Raw genomic sequence first — 24,078 nt, forward strand, 5'->3', positions numbered from 1 at the left:
TATTATAGAAAATGACTACGCTTATTATATATATTAATTTTGAAAATTCTAAATTCTATTCATTTTCTTCTCTATCATCATCAGATTAGGATTTAAAATTTTCAGTATATATACTAGGAGTAATTTAGTTATTTTTTATAATAGGAATATTATAGTTATTTTTTATAAAAAATATTAATTTATATTGATTCAAAATTTAATTTATTATATGTGTTAAATTTTAATTTTTAAAAAATATTAAAAAATTTTTTTTTGATATTTTTATGTAAGTGGATCCTATATATCAAAGGGCGAATGTAAGCATTCTCGGTAGATAACTTTTTTTTATTTGTCAAAAACCTCCCTTTATAAAAAAAAAAAAAAAAGAAAAACCTAAAATACAACTAACATGTTGTTCCATATGGTTATTTTGGGTCTCTTAATCAAATAGTGAGGTTTTGATTCCCTACTTTTATAAATAAAGAAAATTTGACTTATCGCTTATATAATTGTTAGGAGTTAGTTTGAGATCTGAATGGAAAATAAATTAATTCGTATCTGCAATGAATGGTTACTATTATAATATTTTCTTTATTTATTGTTTCATATAAAAAATAATCAATAAAAATATCAGTACTTGATCAATTTAAAGATAACAATAGAATTTAATATATTATAAAATATTTTTTATATAAATATCTAACAATATATTATCATATTATAAAAGTAATTATTTTTACCAATAATATTAAGAAGATAAAAAAAAGTGTATATTAGTTAATATTTATTAATTATTATAATAATTAATAAATAATAAATAAGATAATTTTTAACTATTTTTAAATAATTTATTTTGATTACCAAATATCTTTATATTTTTACATTTTAACCTCTAAACTTAGCCATATTTACTCTAAAAAATTTGGTATATTACTCCCTCCCTCTTATGTAAATGTGTTAAAAAAATAAGTTTAATTATTTTATTAAATTTATAACTAAATTTTTATGTTTAAATTTTTTTATTAGATTCTTATATCATTTTTAATTTTATAATTATATTTTTTTTATGTCAAAAATATTAAAATTAATAAAATATATTTTTAAAAATTGAAAATATCTACAATTAAAAATTTAATTAAACTTTCGATCAGATATTTTTGAAAAAAAATATTTTATTAATTTTAATTTTTGACACGGTTAAAATTTTATTATAAAATTATAAATAATATAAAAATTCAATTAAAAATTTTTAAAATATAAAAATTAGTAGAATAATTAAACTAAATTAATGTTATTGTTATAAAAAGTGTAATTAATAGTTAAAAAAGAGAAATGAGAAATTAATAGTTAAATTAGTCACTAAAAATTATATTCATGTTTTAATTTGATTCTCAAAGATTCAAAACTAATTTAAATATAAATTTATCTATTTTATTTTTTGTCCTAAAAATGCATATTAAATTTATAAATTAATTTTTTATTAAAAATATAAAAATTTGAATTTTTAATATATTTATTTTATATTTATTAATGATTAACTGAAGATATCAAAAGCATAAGAAAAAAAAGTCACCAAAAACAAAAAAAAGCATAAGAAAAAAGAACAAAATCCCATCCGTACGTGGGTTTCTGCCCCTCGCGTTTGGCACCGAAGTGAGAGTGAGAGCGAGCTGAGAGTAAAGTACACGCACAACTTTACGACATGTGAGTTAAAGAGTCTCTAACAGAAAACGGTGTCGTTTTCAAGTTTTACCAGGCCCACTCTACAAAAAACGTCGTCGTTCTGTATACAAATTTTATTAAATTTCCTTTTCTTTATAATTTATATTATTACTCCTATTTATTATTTATTATTAATATTAATTCTCACTCTTCTGTCTTCTCGGTTCTCGCCGTTTCGCGTTAGCCAAGCGCATCGAGTCTCTCTCCAAACCTCTTTCAATTCTCTCTCTCTCTTTCTTTCTTTCTCTCTCTATCCTCCGTTTCTCTCTCATCGTCGCGCCTTGTTCGCACAAAATCTCTGGATTTCTCTTCTATTTCCAGCGATCGATCTTAATTACTAGAAGAACCCTTCCTTTTTCCCTTTCCTTCGCCGATTATTCCGATTAAAGAGAAATTATTCGCCACCTAAGCCCTAAAAACGAAAAAGAGAAACACCACACTTGCCGTCTCTCTTTCTCTCCATCGGTTAGTTTTTTCTTTCCTTTGTTGGATTGGATTGTACAGTGTTAGGAGGAAGAGGGAAAGATCTGAGGGGCTTGATCTAGGGTTTTTCGATTTTGTCGTTGGTTTCTCTTTAGCACTCCATGCCGATTGTTCGAATCTAGGGTTTTCATTTTGTGCTGGTGTAGGGGAAATTCGACCTCGAATTGATGTTTCTTTTCAGGGAGAATTGTGGGATCGATGAAGATGGAGGAATATTATGCATGGGTCCGGTTCTGAGGAGTGGAAACACAGCCGGCACATGTGGCCCAACGCCACTGCTGTAGCCCCCGATTCTTCACCGTCTCAATTTATATGCAAAGTATATACATATATTGCGAAACTTTCTCTCTTTTTGAGTTACGTCTTCAATGAAATTTACGAGTTTCCACTACATTTGGTGTTCGTAATGCGTTTCTTATTGGTTTTTGTCCCATGTTTTTGAGCTTTTTGGTATTTTTTTTAATGGAAGCCCTAAAATATCATTTGAAAATCTGAAATTTCTATCATTTCTGTTGTCTTGTTGTTCTTAGTCATTTTGGGTTATCTTTTCGTTCAGGAATTTGTTGTCTCTCGGTATTGATTTAAAGTTTTTCAAGTTGTTGTTGCGTAAATTTATTATTACTCTCGGGCTATTCATTTGGAAATTAATTATATTTCTGAGGTCTTTGAAATTTAGGGGTGGCGAACTATATATATAGGTTTGGATTATTAGACAGTATGATGTGCTATTTTGTGAAAGTTCTGCGAGTTTTGTTAGTTTTTTGTGTGAATTAAATTCTCCCCATAGTAAAATTTGTGAATCTTGTTAATGAGACATACCTTTTTCCCTTTTCTTCAGACGTTTTGCTGGTTTGTTGTTGTGTCTGGTTTGTTTGAATCTTTTTATCTGTATTTTTCAACTCTGGTTTTGCGTAAAGTCTAGAGGTTGGTTTTGGTTTTATAAGTTGGTTTCGGTTTTATAAGTTGGTTTCAATCTGATATATTACCAAAATGAATTTAGATAAGCATTCAAATTAAAAGTTGCGGTGGGAAGATTTTGGTTATCGGTGGGTTTTTTTTTATATAGTAAATAAAGTGATAAGTTCTTTGTTTTTCTTGGATTACTGTTGTGTATTTTACTTTTATGTTTTCGTTTTCCGTTTTGGAGCATGTCCCAACCCCAATGCGATAGCTCCTTATTGGTTTACCTGTTGTTCTCTGCTTAACATATCAGTACTCTTCATTTTCATTTCCACTCTTCATTGTTTGATATAGTTTCATTAAAGTTATATCTATACATTTAAGTTATGCCTAATTAATTGTAATGATCTCATTGTAGGATGGACGCAAGATTTATGTTGGTGATTGTGCACTTTTCAAGCCACCCCGGCATTCCCCACCTTTTATTGGAATAATTCGCAAGTTAATATTTAATAAAGAAGAAAGTCCAACTTTAGAAGTGAATTGGCTTTACCGACATGCTGATGTGAAGCTTACCAAGGGCGTATTGGAAGCTGCCCCAAACGAAGTCTTCTACTCATATCACAAGAATGAAATATCTGCTTCATCATTACTCCATCCGTGTAAAGTCGCGTTCCTTCGTAAAGGTGTTGAACTTCCTTCAGGGATATCTGCGTTTGTCTGCAGGCGAGTGTATGACACTGAGAACAACTGTATATGGTGGCTAACCGATAAGGAATACATTAATGTCAGTTCTCCAATTTCCTGTGTCTGTACTTTTCTGTTGTATATTTCTGTCTCATGATTTTATTGATGAGTCTTTTTGTCTATTGATGGAACCAGGCTGTACCGGAAGAAGTTGACCGGTTATTAGACAAGACAAAACTAGAAATGCATGGGGCAGCGCAGTCGGGAGGCCGTTCTCCAAAACCTTTGAATGGTCCGACATCAACACAATCTTTGAAATCTGGTTCTGATAGTGTTCAAAACAGTTCTTCCTTTGGTACACAGGTTAAAGGAAAAAAGAGAGAAAGGGGTGATCAGGGTTCTGATTTATCTAAACGAGAGCGGCTATTTAAAGCAGAAGATGGGGATTTTGGCCCAGTTAGATCTGAGAGCATGTTGAGGAGTGAGATCAGTAAAATTACTGACAAAGGTGGGCTTGTTGACTTTGAAGGAGTTGAAAGACTTGTGCAACTCATGCAACCTGATGGTGCTGATAAAAAAATAGATTTGGGTGGGAGAATAATCCTTGTTAATGCAATAGCAGCAACCGAGCGTGATGATTGTCTTAGCTGGTTTGTACAGCTCAGGGGTTTACCTGTGTTGGATGAATGGCTCCAGGAGGTTCACAAGGGAAAAAATGGTGATAGTAATACCCCTAAAGAAAGCGACAAATCAGTTGAGGAATTTTTGTTAGCCTTACTTCGTGCATTGGATAGGCTTCCTGTGAACCTTCATGCATTGCAAACATGCAATGTTGGGAAGTCTGTTAATCATTTACGCACTCACAAAAATTCTGAAATTCAGAGGAAAGCTAGGAGTTTAGTAGATACATGGAAGAAACGTGTTGAGGCTGAAATGAATATGACCGATTCGAAATCTGGTTCTACACGTCCTGTGTCTTGGCAAGCAAAACCGGCAGCTTCTGAGATCTCTCATGTTGGAAATAAGAAAACTGGAGGATCTGAGAATGCTACAAAGGGATCTGCAATTCAATCATCAGTATCCAAAAATTCATTGGCTAAGCATGGTTCTGGGGAAGCATTGTCCAAGTCTTCTTCAGCTCCTAGCTCAATTAAATTGATGACTACCTCAATGGGCTGTACCCCTAAAGATCAGAATGTGAAGGCATTAGTTGGTGCCCCAGCATCAGATCAACCTCTGACACCTATCAAGGAGGAAAGGAGCAGCAGTTCTAGTCAGTCCCAAAACAACAGCTTATCTTGTTCTAGTGAACATGCAAAAACAATTGGGTCTTGTAGGGAAGATTCTAGGAGTTCCACTGCTGTGTCAATGAGTGCGAGCAAAATACCTGGTGGTACATCTCGAACTCGGAAGTCAAGCAATGGAGTACATGGGGCTGGTGTTGCACTTGCTCAGAAGGAGCCCACCTCGGTAAAAAGCTCTACTAGAAACTCACCTTCTGAAAAAGTTTCACCAACTCGAGTTTCCCACGAAAAATCTTTTGATCCGCCACTTACCGATCAAGGGAATAATCAACGCCTTATTCTCAGACTGCCAAATACTGCCCGTAGTCCTTCAAGGGGAGCAAGCGGTGCTGCTTCTGAAGAACCTGCTATTCCTTGTGGCATAGCTTCGCCTCCTGCCGACAAGAATGAGTCTCGGGATAGAAGAGTTAAAGCCAAAAATGATGGTTTGCATACCATTGTTTCATCTAATGTGATAACTGATGCCTGTGCTTCTAATGAAGCTTCAACTGGCTGTGAGCATGGTAAGGGCTCTCCGATAGCTGATGAACAGGGAAGGATTAATGAAGACGGTGATCAGGTACCAGAAACATCGAAACAGAGTAATCTGTCATCAGGATTTATTTCCAGATCAGGGCAGACTTATGCTGCTTCTTTAAGCCCTATGAATGCATTAGTTGAAAGTTGTGTCAAATTCTCCGAAGCTAGTGCCTCTGTCTCTGCTGGTGATGATGGGATGAACTTACTTGCTACCGTAGCTGCAGGCGAGATATCCACATCTGGAAATGTCTCTCCTCTGGCTTCACCTGAGAGGAAGTCTCCTGTGGTAGATGAATCCAGCTCTGGCAATGTTTCCAAGTTAAAGCATCCGGGTGAAATAGCTGCTCACACTGTTACACAATCTGATAGAAGGGCATCAGCAGAGCCTCAGTTGAATGCTGTTGATCCAGTGCAATTTAAAAATGATTCAAGGCACCCTATGACCACAATATCACGTGGTTCTGCTGGAGAAGAAGCAATTTCAACCAGTTGTAAAGAGAAAACTGGTGATGACGGGGCCCAAATGAATGTCTCTACTGCAGATTTGTCACAAAATGCTGAATCTCCTTGCATACGGCCAGAAATTGCTGAGAGTGCTTCTGAAACTGTACCACCATCTAAAAAGGAGACTCGGGAAGAGCCTGGAGGAGAGAACTATTTTCATGTGCAGAGGGATTTTGGAAGTCAGTGGGTTAAACCCAGCAGTTCAGACTCTAAAAAGGAGATGGTTGATCACTTGGATGAGGCAATCGTGAAGAATGATGAAATGCTAGTTTCCAAAGAGACCATTGCAGGTGTAAAGATTGAAACGGAATTAGGTGAAAAATTACTTAAGTTATCTTCAGATGTAGGTAAGGATAACAAGATCAGTACAGAGGTTACTGGCGTATCAGTGCAAAAGTCATCTGTTGCAGAAAGCAGCGAGTCTGTAGAGTTTAAAAAGGTGGATGTGATGCCGCCTTCTGCTTCTGGTAATTCTTTGATGGCATCCAGGGATGAAAATGCAAATGAGATGAAGCTGGCTGCCACCAATCCTGATGAAAAACCGATGGATCTAGAATCAACAGTTCCTGCTGATGTTAGCGGGTGTGACAAAGATAATTCAGGTCTGAAGGAGATTCTTGGTCAATGTTCTGGATCATCAAATCTCCCAGCGTTGTCCAAAGTTCCCGGGAAAGAAAATGAAGTGTCTAAAACTTCTGTGTGCAACTTAGATGGAAAGGAATCTGATGTTGCAGGTGAGCAGCATGCCCACAGTATTCATCCATCCCTCACTGTTGCTGGGTCTGATGCAGGTGTAATATTAGACTTTGATCTAAATGAGGGCTTCTCTGTTGATGATGCTAGCCATGGGGAGATTGTTCGGCAGGAAGAACACACCACATCATCTGCGGTCCATAATCCTTGTGCATTGCCTTTTCCCATTTCATCCATCTCTGGGGGATTCCATACAACAATTACAGTGGCATCTGCTGTCAAGGGGCGAGTTGTTCTACCAGAAAACCCATTGCGCAGTAAGGGTGAACTTGGATGGAAAGGCTCTGCTGCAACAAGTGCCTTCCGGCCAGCTGAACCTAGGAAAAATTCAGAGACACCGTCAACTACTGGAGATATTCCTTCTGTTGATTCCACATCTTCAAAACAAGGCCGTGCTCCTTTAGATTTTGATTTGAATGTTGCTGATGAAAGAAGTTTTGAGGATGTAGGTTCCCATGGTTCTTCAGAATCTGGGCCACCTGATCGCAGCACAATGGGACTTGATCTTGATTTGAACAGAGTTGATGAGACTCCTGATGCTGTTTCTTACTCTCTGAGTAAACTGGATGCTCCTACATTGCCAAGTAAGCCTTCACTGTCTGGTAGGTTATCTAATGGTGGAAGTGTGTCAAGAGACTTCGATTTGAATAATGGACCAGGCCTTGATGAAGTTGGCACAGAGGTCCCAACTCGAATTCAGCAGATGAAAAATAGTGCACCGATTCCATCTGCCATCCATGGTACAAGAGCCAACAATGCTGAATATGGGAATTATTCATCATGGTTTCCCCCAGGAAATTCTTATTCTGCAATTACTGTCCCTCCACTTCTTCCTGGTAGAGGTGAACAGAGTTATGTTGCAGCTGCTGGTGCACAGCGGATAATGGGTCCCACTGGTAGTGCAGCCTTTGGTCCTGAACTCTACCGGGGGCCAGTGCTTTCATCTGCTCCTGCTGTTGCTTACCAACCTACTGCAGCACCCTTTCCATATCCAGGAGGATTTCCATTTGAGACTAGTTTTCCATTATCTTCAAACTCCTTTTCTGTTGGTTCAGCAACATTTATTGATTCATCAACAGTTGGTGGACTTTGCTTTCCTACTATGCCGTCGCAGCCAGTTGCACCTGGTGGTGTTGTCTCCTCAACATATCCGCGTCCATATGTCATGAGTCTTCCTGGGGGTACAAGTAATGTGATTCCTGACACCCGAAAATGGGGAAGTCAAAGTCTGGATCTTAATTCAGGCCCCGGTGGTACAGATACAGACAGGAGAGAGGAACATATGAAGATGTTTCAGGTGGCAGGTGTCTTGAAGAGAAAAGAACCTGATGGTGGTTGGGATGGAGCTGATAGATTCAGCTACAAACAGCCCTCATGGCAGTAGGATCATGGCTCTTCAAAACTAATATAGAAGTGGAGGTGAGCTTATTGTAAACTTGACTCTCTATCGTTTAACTATTTGATTCTGATCCTAGGCAATAATCCATTTGATATCAGTATAGAATTGATGAGCTTGCTCTTAGAAATTGTGCAATCGGATGATTCATGCTGCTGACTGAACCACCATTTTCTGTTTGAGGAAACCTAGGCCCCTTTATTTCTGTTCAGACTAGGAGCCGTGCACTATTTGTGACCTTGTAATGTTCGCTTGCTTGTATGAATACTTCCTTCGGTTAGTTTGAGGCTTGTGGCAGCTTAGTGTCTTTTAGATGTGGAGTGAGTGTGGGTAAGAGGGTATTAATGTTTATTTGAGGAGTTCGTGGCTGTTTGTCCACGGACTTGCTTTTTCTACTTTTATGAGCCACATTATATTTTTACTCTTAAAGTGCAAAAAATTTTTGGCTTCCTCCTTCAGTATATTTTTGTTTTTTAAATTTATGGATTTGAATCTTAGTATCTTACATAAATTTGAATTCTGACTCAGCATATTTATTACTCATGGTAACTTAGGGGTTAGATATTGGTTTTGATTTTACTATTGTTTTCTTCATTTATGCTGATTAGTATTCTTAATTTTACTAATTTATTAGTTATCTGACCCTTCCGAATCTATGTGTAGTGTTGATTTTGGTAGCCTTTGATTCATGAAATTGGCTCTTGGCAGCCTGTCAAATTACATTGATGCTAATGCATGCCTTTGATGTTCATGTCAGATCTTTATGATTTTTCTGACTGGAGTCAATTTAAATAATTTGGGGTATGTTCGGACATACCTATTAAATGTTTCCTATGATGCCTACCAAAAGCTCGTTCCACTTGTTTGAATATTTATAGCATTTGCACTATGCTCTCCCAAATAGTTCAGTCTTCCACTCATATTGAGCCAATTTGTTTTGATTTGTTGTGTGCAGTTTCTTTTTTTACTGCTGTGTGGTTTGAAGCTTGTGATTTATTTATGTGTATCCGTTCTTGCACCTTGCAGCTTTTTGTGGAAAGTGCTGGAAATATTGATGATAATGTTTGCATGCCGAGTGTCAACTGTGTTGGGCCATGAAGAATGAGCAGAGATGGTACCCTTGCTGCTGACACACTCGCCCGTCGTTAAATGACTCTTAAAGCAATCAGGGCCTCTGATGGCTGATGCAGTTTGTCTTGTATGATTCTGCATACAACAAGCCGTTCCCTTTCAGATAAGATGAAAGGAGGGTTCGATGTATCAACTGGCCTGGGTTTTAGGCCAGTTTCAGATCATTTGTTTCCCTTCCTTTGCTTTCAACTTTGTTAAATACATGGAATGCGACAGCTGCTGTTTTGGAAAAACAAGGGGAGGAACCTGAGCTACACTGTTATAGACCCCTTAGGCCCATAGCAAAGGAAACTCTTAAAGGCTGTTCAAGAAAATGAGGAAGTTCTCAGGAAAGGCTACAACCTTGTATTGGTGGTTCAAAAGGAGGATAAATTCACAGCAGGGTGGATAGGCAATCTGGCGAATGCTGCCTAGAAGATTGTACAGCCTTGAAAGCGGCGTTATGGGGGATCTTGAAAGGGCTGGAGTTAGTGAGGGATGACTCACAGGCTTCCTTCAAGGTCATCAACAACAATCACTCTGGGAGTGCTAGCAACTAGTCTCTTCTCTGATGATAACAAAAGAATTGGGGAGCTGTTCTTTGTTCACCCGCTGTGCTCGCAAAGGATGTGAGTTGGATCAAGGATTACATTTTTGAGATGATCCCCCCAAATGTATCTTGTCTGTGGATGATGCCTTGCCCTGCAGAGTAGTTGTGGTGTAGTTTCTGTCTGGGCTTCGGCCTTCTTGTAAACCAAAGAAAAATAGGATGCTCTACACATTCTGCTTATTGATGATAATATAGTCACAGGTTAGCAATCATGGCCAACGTGTCACCTCTCTCTTTCTCAATGTTTTGTAGTGTGATTCGAGTTCTTGTTAGTGGCTTACCTTAACAAAATCTTGTTGGCTAAACTCATCCTTCTCATGGCTCATTTTATTTATTTTTAACATTAATTTTATCAGATATCCTTGCATTAATGGTGCACGTGCTTTGTTCTTGTTCATGAATCACCAATGTATCTCGTATAAACCAATCTCAGACTCATAGTATGCACAAGGATTCCCATTATCCAATAACAAAATGACTTTCATTCTAAATCTAGATAAATTTATGAAATAAACAGACATATTGCTTCGTAAGTAGTGGCGGGCGTATTCAAATTAAGGTTCATACTTCTTTTGCGTGTTGGATGCCTTCTAAGTTTTCAGTGACCTTTTACTCAAAAATAAATAAAATGGAAGAAGAAAAAACAAAAAAGTTCTCACAGTTTCACCACTTTACGTCATGATGGTATGGATTCACCTGAACTGGTAAGAATGAGGCATTGATCGTGTGCTGCTGACTTGTGAGTTCTAACCCCGTTTGGGGCATCATCCCCACGCATTAACTAGCACCAGATGCTGCCTAAAATGTAAAGAATATAGCCTATGACGTCAACTAAATAGAAATATTTATTTACTTTTCTAAAGTATTATATTGTATAAGATTGCTTGGCGAATGGCTGAATGCTGACCCCATTTACATATGAAAAGGCCTGCAAACCGCCCCCCACGTTGTCTTCAATCTTCTTTTTTAGGGTCAGATAGCAGCAACAGTTAGGAGATTTTTTTTAATCAGCTGTAACCAGTGGGGGCTGATTTTTTTTTATATGAAAAAAATATTGGTATTTTTTTTGAAAATGAAATTATTTGGTGTAATACAGATGGGTGGATTTTGTAGGAGAGAAGTCTAACACGTAGGGACGTGCTGGACACTGACATCATCCTGGCTAACACGTGGGGGGCGTGTTGAATGATTTTTCACAATACTGTAATACACTTCAAATATCAATATTCAACCAAAACACCATTTCTATTTCCATATTAAAAATAATTTCTGACCAGTAAAACTCGAACCCAAAATTTTTAGGTGGAAAAAAGATTATGTCATTTGAGTTATAACTCGTTAGCTTTGATCTTCTAAATGTTTTACTATAATATTATTATTGGGCCTTAGCTTGGTTCAACTATTTGGAAGTTGAGAAGGACTGCATTATGTAGCAACACATTGACTATCAAAAAATTCTTAAAATAGAATTCAGATCTGCCATAAAATAGCCTTTAGTATATTGAGTTAGGGAATGCGATAAAAAAAAAAAAAAGAGGTTAATTCAACATCACCAGATCACCTAGCAGAAAAATTGTTATAAAATAATGAGGGTCAAAGCTTATTGCTGCTGGGTGTTGTACTTTCCATGGTCATATGGAATGAGAACAAGACAAAGTGGACTTAATGTAGGTTTTAAGGCACAAAACCGTGACACATTCACGCCAATTTACGCGTTAAATCAAAAGGTTGGGATTGCGCCGTGAAATTAGGGTATCTAAATCTAAGGACTAGTCCATCCCTCAACAAAAGCACACATTCATATCTTGATTCAACGTTTCCATGTGTCATAATATTCCACGGAGTATGTTGCTTGAAAACACCAAAAGTACTTTGCTCATTTTCTGTCTCCCTATTTTATAATTAAACGAAATTTCTCACGTATATACAATAATACAAATCAGAATAAAGTGATACAACCAAGGTGGGTTCTATGGTCAAAGAGGTAAAGTAGTTAAGAGAATGAAGAGGAACGCTTAAGCTATATGTTATTTAGGGATTTTTTGGGGTGAATTTTTAATTTTTTTTGTTTTATAAAAGTTATTACGAAAATTAATTTTTTTTAAGTTTTTAATGCATTAAATTTATCAAAGTATTAAAAAATTTCTATTATTATATTTTTAAAATATACTCTTAGAACACAAGTTAGTTAAATAATCGAATATTATATTGAAGTTCCTTATATCGTGGGTAAAAATAAAAAATGGTGAATAAATGTGGTATTAAAATATGACAAATACAAATAATTTGAACCAAAAGATATGTTGTGTAAGTGACAAATATTATAGATTATAAAAACGGTTGGTAACTAATATTTCATTCCATTATTAATTTTGAATTTATTCCTTTTATAATAATTTTGAATCCAAGTACTAAGAAATAAAAAATTTATACTAAAAATAATAGGAGTAAAGTATTGTTTTTGTTTTTAATGTTTGGGGTAAGTTGTAAAGTTATTTCTAATGTTTAACTTGTTCTATTTAAGTCCCTAATATTTTCAAATCGTCTAGATGTTGTCCTATTGTTGTTAACTAATCACTAATGACGGTATAATATTGAGATGATTTTAAAACGTTAGAGACTTAAATAGGACAAAAATATTAGAGACAAAAATGATATATTACTCTTAGAAAAATTACTAAATCAAGTAAAATGATAGTGAATTTTAACGAAATGAATTGTATTACGAATTCAAGATTTTTATTCATGCTTGTAGAATGACTAGTAGATAAATTTTCAAGAAAAAAAAAAAGAGTATGGTACGTATAAATAATAATGTATAAATTATACTTTTTTGTCTCTAATATACCAAACTTCTTTAATGTTTAGTTTAATTAAATTTTATTTTTAATTTTAAAATAAATTTTAATATTATCCTTCAATAATATCAATTTTTTTACGATAGATAATTATTCAATTTATTTTTAACTCTATTAACATATCACTAACCACAAGATAACATTGAGACGATTTTAAAATATTAAAAACTTAAATAGAACGATTTAAACTCAAGAACAACTTTGGAACTTATTCCAAATTTTAGAGACAAAAAGATACTTTATTCAAATCGTACTACTAAAAAGATAAAAAAAATAGTCTAAACTTATTTTATTTAGCATTCATTAATTCTAGTAACATAAATATTATATAAGACAAATTCTTTTTTTTTTTTTTTTTGGGTTAACAAACATTTTCATTATTCGATAACAAATAGCAATTATATTCACTCGAGGGAAATTAATCAGATATTTAGTAATAAGAAATCGAATAATGGTCGAAAGACATAAAAAGAAAGAAAAAGCTAAATATGTTAATTATTTTGTACCAATCAGATTTTAATTATTTATTTTCATTAATGACTTCTATACTAGTAATTTAATATATTCCCCATAGTCCTAAAAAGCCATAGGGACAAAACTTTCATTATTCCATGGTTTTTAGTTTTTCCCCAATCATCAGTATTTGGATTATTCTCATTGTTCTCTAACCTTAAACCCCACACAGCCTCCCTCAATTGTCCTCTTGTGTCTGTTGATGTTGGCCAAGAACAACATGAAGAAGTCCTCCACTACTTTTCAGGATAAAAGAGAGAGATGCGTCAAGAACATAGGGACAATGATACCTTTGATTCTCTCCTCTCTCTTCATTGCTTCAATTCTCTGTTTGTTCTTTCTCATTTCCCCAAAACCTTTGACCCTTCTTCCCAATCAAGGCCCTGATATCTTTGATGATGATCACCCCCAACATAATAAGCAAGAAAAACATTCTCAAACAACTAAAGTTTCCTCATCATCATCCAACTCCAAACCACAAAAAGGTATGTTGTTACAAAATTCAATAATATGATCATTCATTTTGTCTTGGTCAACGTTGTTTAGACCTTGTTATTAAGAATTTGACTAGTTCAAATCAATCGCCTCTCCAACTTTTCCTGTTGTTGGATAACATGATCATATACTTTGTCAATCTTCTTGTTCAATTTTTTTTATTTTTGTTTTTCTTTTCAGAAGAAAATAAATGTGACCTATTTAAGGGTCATTGGGTTCCATCATTAGAGGGAGAATCATCGTATTACACAAATTCAAGTTGCATAACAATCCCTGATAGCAAGAACTGTTTCAGACATGGGAGAATGGACACTGATTTCCTTAAATGGAAATGGAAGCCTCATGAATGTGAGCTTCCAAGGTTCAATCCAACATCATTCCTCAACATTGTTCGCGGCAAGAAAATGGCATTCATTGGTGACTCTGTTGCTAGGAACCACATGGAATCCCTCTTATGCCTTTTGTCACAGGTCACACTCTAATTTTTTTTTCTCTTCATTTTATATAATAGTATAATCTAATTCAAATAATTTTATTAATGTAAGCAGAGTTTCGTGAATTAAATCTCAATTTGGTCCCTGAAATTTGGCTCCATGCTCAGAATGACCCCACAATTTTGTTAGCTCCAATTAGAACCCTCAAATTTGTAATCATGACTTTGACTTATCCATGTGATCATCTCCGTCACCGAAATATTGATCTAGCGCAATTGCATGACACGGTGGACACTACTTAAACGATGGCGTATTGGTTTCGCGCCCAAATCTTTTGGAAACCATGTAGTGTGAGGGTTTTCTTTAAGTAGTATCCACCGTGTCATGCAATTACGTCAGATCAGCGTTCCGACGACGGAAATAATCGCAGAGGCAAGTCAGAACTATGATTGCAAATTTAGAGTTCTAATTGGAACCAATGAAATTGTGAATGTCATTTTGAACATTCGACTAAAATTTAAGGACCAAATTGAGATTTAACTTGAGTTTGGGTATTCAAAATTTTCCAGCTGCTATAATTACGTTTGTGTTAAAACATGGGAGTTTGTAAAATCACATGACGAGAAAAGTTTTTGTTCTGTTGCTTGGGATTGATTAGGTTAGTTCATATTCCTTGCTTACACTGTAAGGGGAATGTGATTCTTGAAACCGATCCAAATGAAGGAAAGATTATATATTAAGGACGCGGCCACATATAAGTATAACACTATTATGTTGATATATCATAAATAGAAATAAAAATGGAAGTAAAGCAATTTAATCCCCTATATTGATTTACAGGTGAAGAGTTTGAATAGTTTGTATAATATTTTAGATTTAAATTTTGTTGCTGTTAAAAAATTGCCATTTCTCCAATGGGATGTTAGGTACGAATTCGCCGTTAATGTTGATGTAAAGAGAATAAAAAATATCTATAAAAATATAAAATCACTTACTAAAGTAATCATTTTGTAATTATGTATATTTATATAATTTTTAAACAAATTAATTTTTCAATAAATAATTAAATGTTTCACAACAAAATAATTAAACTTATTGTAAATGAATAATCAAACTTTTTTTTTAAACAAAAGATTATTTCTATGTAGGGATGATTGGTGTCTTGGTGATGTCCATGGTTAAAAAAGAATAATAACCACTTTTGAGGCTAAGGTGCAAAATAATACTTTTTACGGGATCATGCCAAGAATAATAGTATTGTGAGGTGCAAAAATGTAATAAATGAATAATAGAGAGCTACTTAATTCATAAGTTGATCTCCGTAGTTAGATGTGATCAATTTCCTAGTATTAATATAAATTTTGATGAATGATGTTTATTTGTACTATTTGTAGAGAAAACAAATGCTATTAGCATAATTTGATGTAAAGATGGTTGATGACAGTAGTTAATTGAAGTTATTGACCAATTTAGTTATGGTTGCCAAAAGAAAAAGTATAAGGAAATAATGTTTTAACTAACTTCATCAGGCTATTTTTATTTTTATTTTTATTTTTTTTTTTGAAATAACTTCTTCTCCCTCCCTCTTTTTAAAATGCTTCTGTTTGTTGTTATAATTGTTATTTGGATTTTTATGATTCGACGTTTTAAAATAGGTAATCCACTTTTCGGAGGTCAACTTTAGTCTAAATTTGGATGTTTTTCTAATGTTAAATTTTGGATGTTGATTTAGTTTATTTGGGGATTTTTGAATGTGTGGACATAAATGTAATTGACTTGGCTATTGGTTTATAAAAAGAGAAAATTTTACTCTTCTTTTTTAAGAAATGCTAAAATAATATTTTTTTTATTTATAAAATATATATTCTTCTCATTTATAACTTTTAAATTTTTTTTTTTTAATCTATTTTAAATTTCTGTGTTAACTGATGTTAACTTTATCTATTTAAAAAAAAAATAAATTATTTTTTACAAAAATACTCTTTAGCAAAATTTTATATTTTTGTCATTAAATTTTGTTTACTAAAATACTCTTTAATAAATTACTTTTTATTAATTAAATTGTATTTTTACCAAAATATTTTTTAAAAAATTTGATAATTAAATTATTTTTTTCTAAGATACTTTTCAATAATTTTTTTAATTATTAAATTATGATTTTACCAAAATTTTTGTTAACAATTATAGTTGTATTTTACTATTAATTTTTCAATATCAATATATATTATTTTAACATTAAATAAAAAAATTTTAGTAAGATTATTTTTTGATATTAATATATATTAATTGTTATACATATTAATAGTGGTAAGATTTTTTATTTAATATTAAAATAATATATATTGATATCAAAAAATTAATTGTAAAATATAAAAATAATTGTTAACAAAAATTTTGGTAAAATTACAATTTAATAATTGAAAAATTATTGAAGGGTATCTTAGACAAGAATAATTTAATTATTAAATTTTTTTAAAAATATTTTAGTAAAAATACAATTTAATCAAAAAAAAAAAATAATTTATTAAAAGATATTTTGGTAAGCAAAATTTAATGACAAAAAAAATAAATTTTTTTCTAAAGGATATTTTTGTAAAAAGTAATTTATTTTTTCTTGAAAAATAGATAAAGTTAACATTAGTTAACACAAAAAATTTAAAATATATTAAAGAGGAGGTTTTTTAAAAATTATAAGAGAGAAAAAATGTATATTTTACAAATAGCGAGGAGAGTGAAATTTTCTCTTATAAAAATTATGTTGGATTTTGATTGCTCTTGTTTATATTATTTACTTTTTAGTTTAGATTTTGGATTTGTTTTGTTTTGAAAATTTGAAACTATATTTTACAGTAATTTATTTTTGGATATTATTTTATTAGTTGATTTTGAATATTTTTCTAGGACTTGATTTTGGATGTTCATTTAAATTATTATAAATTTTCATTCCTAAAAATATAATTTTTTTTATTCTTTATTTCAAACTAACATTGGATTTTGACAATCTGATAGCTAACAAATGACTGTTAGTAAAGTGGTGCCGATGAACGAATAATGAGATAACATTAAAAAAAAAAGAACAACAAAGGAGTGAAAAGAGAATAAAAATATGAAGGAGGAAAATAAAATTAAAAAAATTATAAAATTAACTTAAAAAATATTAATTTCATAATTGACCTCTTTTAATGGTTTTTATTACTTTAATAGTGATTTTATTTGATTATTCAAGTCACTTGAAAAAGTAATATCATATACCATTATTTTTTGGCAAAATATATAATATATTCATTTGGTTGGATTTTTTAACAATGTATATTTCATTTCCTTGAGTATTACATTAATGACACTTTTTTCAGATAATATTTTTAAATATAAATTCTTTTTTGGTTTGACAAGAATATTGTATTAGCCAACTAAAATATGTTTTTCTAATCATAAAATACGTTTTTTCTTGTTGTATTAGCATTTATTTTTTTTTACTATTTAATAACTCAATGATCTCGTCCCATCAAGTCTAGAGTCTATCGATACTTCATCATTGAGATTTGATTTTTGTTGTTATTTTTAGGATAAAATTATTTGTATATATGAACTTTGTGAATGTTGACAAAAATACTCATCAAACAAAGAAATTAATGTTATACTCTAAAAGATAGGTTTTGTGTGATAAAAATATCTAAATTTTAATTTTTTTGTTAATTTTTTAATAAAATTTTTAAATTTTTTCTATCATTTATCTTTAACTCAACTCTATCACCATCTTTTCTTCCCAAATCTCAAACTTTCATAATTCTCACCACTATCAACACCTTTTTTGATTACCACTGTCTTTCCTTCTCCTCACTCCTTCGCCAACATCGACTCTCTCGTTACTTGCGTCAAGAACTTCCCTTGAAACTACGGCGTTGTTCTCAAAATCTTGAAAGGCTATGTTAGATTTAACGGCACAATCATCACACAGTTGTACTATGCTTTCTACTATGACAATTCCAAGACTTTGATTTATTTCATTGAGCGGCTTTCCGTTGCTATTTTCTTCGTCTTTCTACAAGTTCTTTTAAGGAGTGATGATAGCAGTGCTGGTAATAGTGACGGTGAGTGGTGGCAGTAAAAAAGAGGAGGGGAGGCAGTGGTAATCAGGAGTTTAGGAGAGGTGCTGGTGGTGATGAGGGTTATGAAAGTTTGAAAGTTGAGATTGAAGATAAAGGGTGAGAGTAATTTAAGAATTTTATTAAAAAATCAGCCAAAAAAAAATAGAATTTAGATATTTTTATCATACGAAACTTATCTTTCATGTATATAATATTAATTAGTTTTCTTATTTAATGGATAATTTTATTAGCGTTCACAAAGTCCATAAGTACAAATACTCAATTTTTCTTATTTTTACCACACCATCATGCCATGTCAATCTTTATATGAATAGTTGAATACCATTAATCCATCATCATATTGATCATATTTGTGTTTGGTAGAATCAAAATGGGAAGAAATGATGAACTAGAAATAGTAAATATTGACAACATAATTGTTTCACTTATGTAGTTATGTCATGAACCATTTTCGATTTTTTCCCTTTAACTTATCGGCAACAAATATATATAATCATTCAAGGTGTTGAATATGACAAATAAATAATTGGATACATGTGATAGGTAAAAGCTTATGACAAATATTATGTTTAACCTATACTTATTCTTTAAAAAAAAAAAATATTCTAGAGGTTCTATAGTTTTTTTCAATTCGTAAATAGATATCTATAAAGGTTTATAATAAGATTTTTTGTATTTTATAAAAAATTTTAATTAAGTCATTGTGAATAATAAATACTCAAATTACAAATTAAATTATATTATTATATATCAAAGTATATTTTTTAATTAAAAAAGCTCTAATTGTTTCTTCTTTGCAATTATAGAATGTATAATAGAAGAAAACATTCCATTTAAAAATTGTTTTTTTTTATTTATAAATTAGAAGGATGATTAGGAGAATAATTTAAGACTCCCAATATTTTTTTCTAAACATATCAATGAACTAAATACAAATAATATATTCAAGTTAAAAATTTTTCTAAGATTAAACACATTATCTTTTAGTATGTTATTCATTCGGCATTATTAAAAAATGGATTGACACACTCTCAAGTTTCCATTCATTGATCTTAGGACTAGATTTTATGAAGGTATTTATCAAAGTTTAATTTTTATTAAATAAAACTCTAATTATTTGTTCTGTGTGATTATAAAAAAGTATAAATGGAAAGAATAATTTAAAAAAAATTGGAAACAAATGTTTTATAATTTTATTTTATGAATTTAAATATAGATTAATAATCAAAGAGTCTTAATTTATCCTCTAATTATACTCATACTTCATAAATGAATAAGAATTTAAATATATATATTTTATTTTAAAAATAAAAAATATAATTAGAGAAATAGTTTAAAATTCCCGATCATTTTCTTGAATATATCAATGAACATTATTCTAGTTTCAAATTTGGACATTTTTCTTAGAACATTTAAGGTTGGGAGTTGAACGTAATTAGGGGCTTAGAGACGAGGAGGTGGTGGTTTAGAGAGTGGCGAGGAGGTGAGGGCTGAACTTGAGGTAGAAAAAGACTTTTACAAGGATGAAATGCCATAGGCTAGTTCAAAATGTTACCACATACAAATTAATAGAAAATGCTTTTTGCTATTTTGGCATAGCCAATAATTAATAATTTATATTGACCAACATCTCTAGTTAGTAATCTAACATTTTTAATTTAGTAGTTTAATATTATTTTTTTAACTAACATTTTTAAATATTATTGATTAACTATTGGACAAAAATAATAAATTGTGTTGGTCCTGTAATATTTTAATTATTTTCATATAACAATATAACATACAAAATTTTTTATAATTAAATTATTGGCCCGATAAATAAAACATAAAAGGATCCATAATTTAATCTGATAATAAAAATTAATATTTAAATAAGAATTTTATTTTTATGTAAACTAGTGTAAATAAATATTAAGGATAAACTACAAAAAAATACATCCGAATAATTTTATTGTAGAAAAGAATGTACTTGAATTTTGTTATCGACAAAAATGTTCTCAAATAGTTTAAAATCGTGACAAAAATATCTAACATTAAATATGTATTTTCAAAAAATGTTTTAGAAATTAAATTTTGATACGATTTTTTGCCATAATTAAAAAAGTGAGATATTTTTATCGTTAAAATTTGGTGATTTTTTGATATATATATATATATATATATATATATATATATTATATTTTGTAACTTTTTTGTCAACAACCAATAATACTTTTAAAAAATAAAAAAATATAGAGATCAAATTTTTATCCAATTTTTGTGTGTATATTTCTTAAATAGTCATCTAAATATTCCTATAAAATTTTGGATCAAAGCCATAAGCGGTTTGTTAAATATAAAAGTCGTTTGCTACTTACACAGAAAAAATAATATTCTTTTAGTATTTTTGTCGCGTTTTAAAATTATTTGAGAGTACTTTTGTCAATAACAAAATTTGAATGTATTTTTATCAGCGACCCGATTATTCGGGTATAATTTTAGTAATTTACCATTAGTTTTTATATTATTTATATAAATGATTATTTAAAAAATCGAATTTAATTAGATATCTGTGGTATAAGAAATCAAAATTAAATCCTTTATATCATTACTATCTTTGTTAGCATATAAAGAACATCTTCCATACATGAATGGGAGAATGTGACAATTTTGTTTGCAAATATTGACAGGAGGATACTCCAAAGGATATGTACAAGGACCCAGAAGACAAGTATAGAAAATGGTACTTCCCTAAGCATGATTTCACCCTAATGATGATTTGGAGCAGATTCCTCATCGTAGGAGAAGAAAGAATTGTGAATGGCACAGGTTCCAGCATTTTTGACCTTCACTTAGACAAAGTAGATGAAGATTGGGCCAATATATTCCCTGAATTAGACTATGCAATAATCTCAGATGGACATTGGTTTTTCAGAGTAATGTATCTTCACAAAGGTAACAAACTTATAGGATGTGTATATTGTAATGAACAAAATGTGACAAACTACAACATAGACTTGCCAATTAGGATGGCATTTAGAACAACATTCATGCACATAAATGGATCCAAGAAGAAAAAGAGAGGGTTGTTAACAGTGTTGAGGACATTTGCACCAGCGCACTTTGAGAATGGTGTGTGGAACAATGGAGGGTATTGCAATAGGACTAGTCCTTTGAGTGAGGGTGAGGCTGATTTTGGGAGCTTTGATTGGCAATTGAGGAGTATTCAGATGGAAGAGTTTGAGAGGGCAAAAAGGGAAAAAGGTGAAAAAAGATTATTTGAGATTTTGGATGTGACAAGGGCAATGTTGATGAGGCCAGATGGGCACCCTGGAGATCATTGGGGTAACAAGTGGATGAAAGGTTATAATGATTGCACTCATTGGTGTTTGCCTGGTCCTGTTGATTTGTGGAGTGAGTTCTTGCTTGCTCTTCTTATAAGATCACAACTTGGGATTTTGACTTCTTGAAACTTGACCCTCATACACATATATATAACTGCATTTTTAACCCATATAAACTACATTCATTTTGTATTTAACTAAATTGACGTGGTTCGAACTTCCAAATAAAATCACAATGTAATGTTTTTTGTTTATCAGCCAACTTAGTATATATAATACAAAATGTGTCATATATATAATGGTATATGGTAGTTACTTTGTAACTTGTTTTTTGAAGGGTATAAGCATCTTGAAAAAAATATTTTAAAATGAAAAAACTGATACAATAATAAAGGATTAATCATTATTGGAAGGGGTGGAAGTTGATTTAAAACTTAAAAGTGAGAATTGTGTTTCACTGGGTACGATTTATTTAAGACGGGTCGAGATTATAGGTTTGGGTAATTTGTTAGTTTAGGAAAAAAAGGCGGACTTTTGGGACAAACATGTTTCATCATGTACTCATGTCAAATCTGCCAAAACATGCGAATTAGACAATACTGAATTAGATGGATTTTTTTATGATGATGATTTTAAATTTTTAGTTTGATCTATTTTTTTTAACAATTCAGCGGATTTTGATCCGTTTATCACTCTTATATACGAGTTGTACTACTTAGATTAAAACTTTTTTTTGTTTAATTACTCTAATTTAGTCGTATTTTATGTGTTAAAAAATTATAAAAATTTGTTAATTTAAGTGTGTATGGCTCATTGTTATAAGCAAAAGAGAATACTAGTATTTTGTGTTCCTTTAGAGGTAATGCAAGGATACCAAACTAAATTTTAGAAAAAAAGTTAATTAACCTAGGTACATAATACACCTACACACTCTTCACATATTTTATTACATTTTTTTTAATTGTATTCTTTAAGGTTTAAACCTAGACCTTTGAGGTAGGGAGAGGGAAAATGCCATGTGAGCTATGGCTCATTGGAAAATTTTTTTTTTAAGTATTAGCTCAGTGTTGGTACTTTTGCTAGAAACGAAGTATTTATTAATCAGAATTTGTGAAAAAAATTGGAAACTAAGATTGTTGGGCCCGGTCAATAAGCCCAAATAGAGGGGACAAATTGGTACTTTGCTAAAAAAAATTAGTGCAGTATTGAAAATGAAAATAGAATATGAAGGGCATTCTCGTCACTCAAGAACAAAGCGTTGGGAGGGGGTAGGGATGGCAACGGGTCCCATGGAGGTGGGGACATGCCCCCGTCCCGCCTCCAAAACCTGTCCCCGTCTCCGCGACGGGTAACGGGAATTCCGTATCCACTGGGGATCGGGGTCTCCACGGATATCTGCGGATTTTTATAAAAAATAATAGACATAAAAAAATGAACAAAACAAAAAAAATAGAAAAAAAAAAATAAAGATCATTCCCAATTGTATTTACAAGCATATTTTTTATTGTCTCCAAATACTTAAAGAGCAATAAACAACAAATATCTCTTCTAAATATATTTATAACACATTAAAACAACCAAATTATTCAAAAACTAAAAAAATATAATTCTCAAACCTTCTTTCATCCTGTGATGATAGTGATGGTAGATTCTGATTTATTTAAATCAAATCCTACATCGAACAAAAAATCACAAATCTCAGGAATCATAAAATTTCAAAGAAATCACAAAAATCAAATCACATAAATCATAAATCACAGAAATCATAAAACTTCAAAGAAATCACAAAAATCAAATCACAGAAATATAAATTGTAATGAACAGAATCAAAATTAGGAATAATCAGAGTAAAAAATAATACTATAATAATTAACAAATTTTTCAAAGTAAATTAAAATTAACAAGTTGTCCAAAGCATATTAAAATAAATCAGAACAAGTTCTTCAAAGCAAATTAACAAGTTCTTCAAAACAAAAGCAAATTAAGATAAATTAGAATAAGTTCTTCAAAGCAAAATCAAATTAACAAGTTCTTCAAAACAAATTAAGATAAATCAGAACAAGTTCTTCAAAGCAAATTAACAAGTTCTTCAAATCAAATTAAGATAAATCAGAACAAGTTCTTTAAAGCAAATTAAAATTAACAAGTTCTTCAAATCAAATTAAGATAAATAAGAACAAGTTCTTCAAAGCTAATTAACAAGTTCTTCAAAGCAAAATAAAATTAACAAATTCTTCAAAGCAAATTAAAATAAATCAGTACTAATTCTGCAAAGCAAACTAAAATTACAGAAATAATATGATAGATGAACCCTAAAACAACAACTGAATAAATTTAAATGGTAGTTCACAAAACTTACCGGGAGGAAGAGCAGCTGAG

The 24,078-nt window shown here is 31.5% G+C and overlaps 2 protein-coding genes across 6 annotated transcripts; both read left to right on the forward strand.

The window, feature by feature from the left end:
- The first annotated feature begins 1,831 nt into the window (after nt 1-1,831).
- LOC112750751 (uncharacterized) lies at nt 1,832-10,338 on the forward strand. 3 transcript variants are annotated; one of them, XM_025799579.3, is made up of 5 exons: nt 1,848-2,166; nt 2,366-2,503; nt 3,503-3,871; nt 3,967-8,270; nt 9,274-10,338. In XM_025799579.3, exons 2-4 carry the CDS (start codon nt 2,402-2,404, stop codon nt 8,233-8,235), a joined length of 4,740 nt encoding a protein of 1,579 aa, XP_025655364.1. In that variant the 5' UTR covers nt 1,848-2,166; nt 2,366-2,401; the 3' UTR covers nt 8,236-8,270; nt 9,274-10,338. The 3 variants fall into 3 exon arrangements, with proteins under 3 accessions (XP_025655367.1, XP_025655363.1, XP_025655364.1); XM_025799582.3 differs by lacking the exon at nt 2,366-2,503 and having other exon boundaries at nt 1,832-2,166; XM_025799578.3 differs by having other exon boundaries at nt 1,836-2,503.
- Nucleotides 10,339-13,405: 3,067 nt separating this feature from the next.
- On the forward strand, nt 13,406-21,956 carry LOC112750752 (xyloglucan O-acetyltransferase 3). Of its 3 annotated transcripts, none has more exons than XM_025799587.2 (3): nt 13,406-13,823; nt 14,017-14,303; nt 21,046-21,956. In XM_025799587.2, the coding sequence occupies exons 1-3, from the start codon at nt 13,541-13,543 to the stop codon at nt 21,823-21,825; spliced, it is 1,350 nt and encodes a 449-aa protein (XP_025655372.1). In that variant the 5' UTR covers nt 13,406-13,540; the 3' UTR covers nt 21,826-21,956. The 3 variants fall into 3 exon arrangements, 2 of the variants coding, with proteins under 2 accessions (XP_025655372.1, XP_025655369.1); XM_025799584.3 differs by having other exon boundaries at nt 13,407-13,823; nt 14,014-14,303; XR_011872277.1 differs by lacking the exon at nt 21,046-21,956 and adding an exon at nt 15,416-15,780 and having other exon boundaries at nt 13,432-13,823; nt 14,014-14,303.
- Nucleotides 21,957-24,078: the final 2,122 nt, after the last annotated feature.

Source organism: Arachis hypogaea, chromosome 15 (assembly GCF_003086295.3).
Source record: "Arachis hypogaea cultivar Tifrunner chromosome 15, arahy.Tifrunner.gnm2.J5K5, whole genome shotgun sequence".
NCBI lineage: Eukaryota > Viridiplantae > Streptophyta > Magnoliopsida > Fabales > Fabaceae > Arachis > Arachis hypogaea.

Excerpts from the sequence above, each read along its gene's own strand:
- LOC112750752 (XM_025799584.3), top strand. The coding sequence starts at position 13,541 with ATGTTGGCCAAGAACAACATGAAGAAGTCCTCCACTACTTTTCAGGAT. Across the intron at positions 13,824-14,013 it reads CAACTCCAAACCACAAAAAG|AAGAAAATAAATGTGACCTA; the intron begins GTATGTTGTTAC and ends TTTTCTTTTCAG. Across the intron at positions 14,304-21,045 it reads TCTTATGCCTTTTGTCACAG|GAGGATACTCCAAAGGATAT; the intron begins GTCACACTCTAA and ends AAATATTGACAG.
- LOC112750751 (XM_025799578.3), top strand. The coding sequence starts at position 2,402 with ATGCATGGGTCCGGTTCTGAGGAGTGGAAACACAGCCGGCACATGTGG. Across the intron at positions 2,504-3,502 it reads CGTCTCAATTTATATGCAAA|GATGGACGCAAGATTTATGT; the intron begins GTATATACATAT and ends ATCTCATTGTAG. Across the intron at positions 3,872-3,966 it reads CCGATAAGGAATACATTAAT|GCTGTACCGGAAGAAGTTGA; the intron begins GTCAGTTCTCCA and ends TGATGGAACCAG.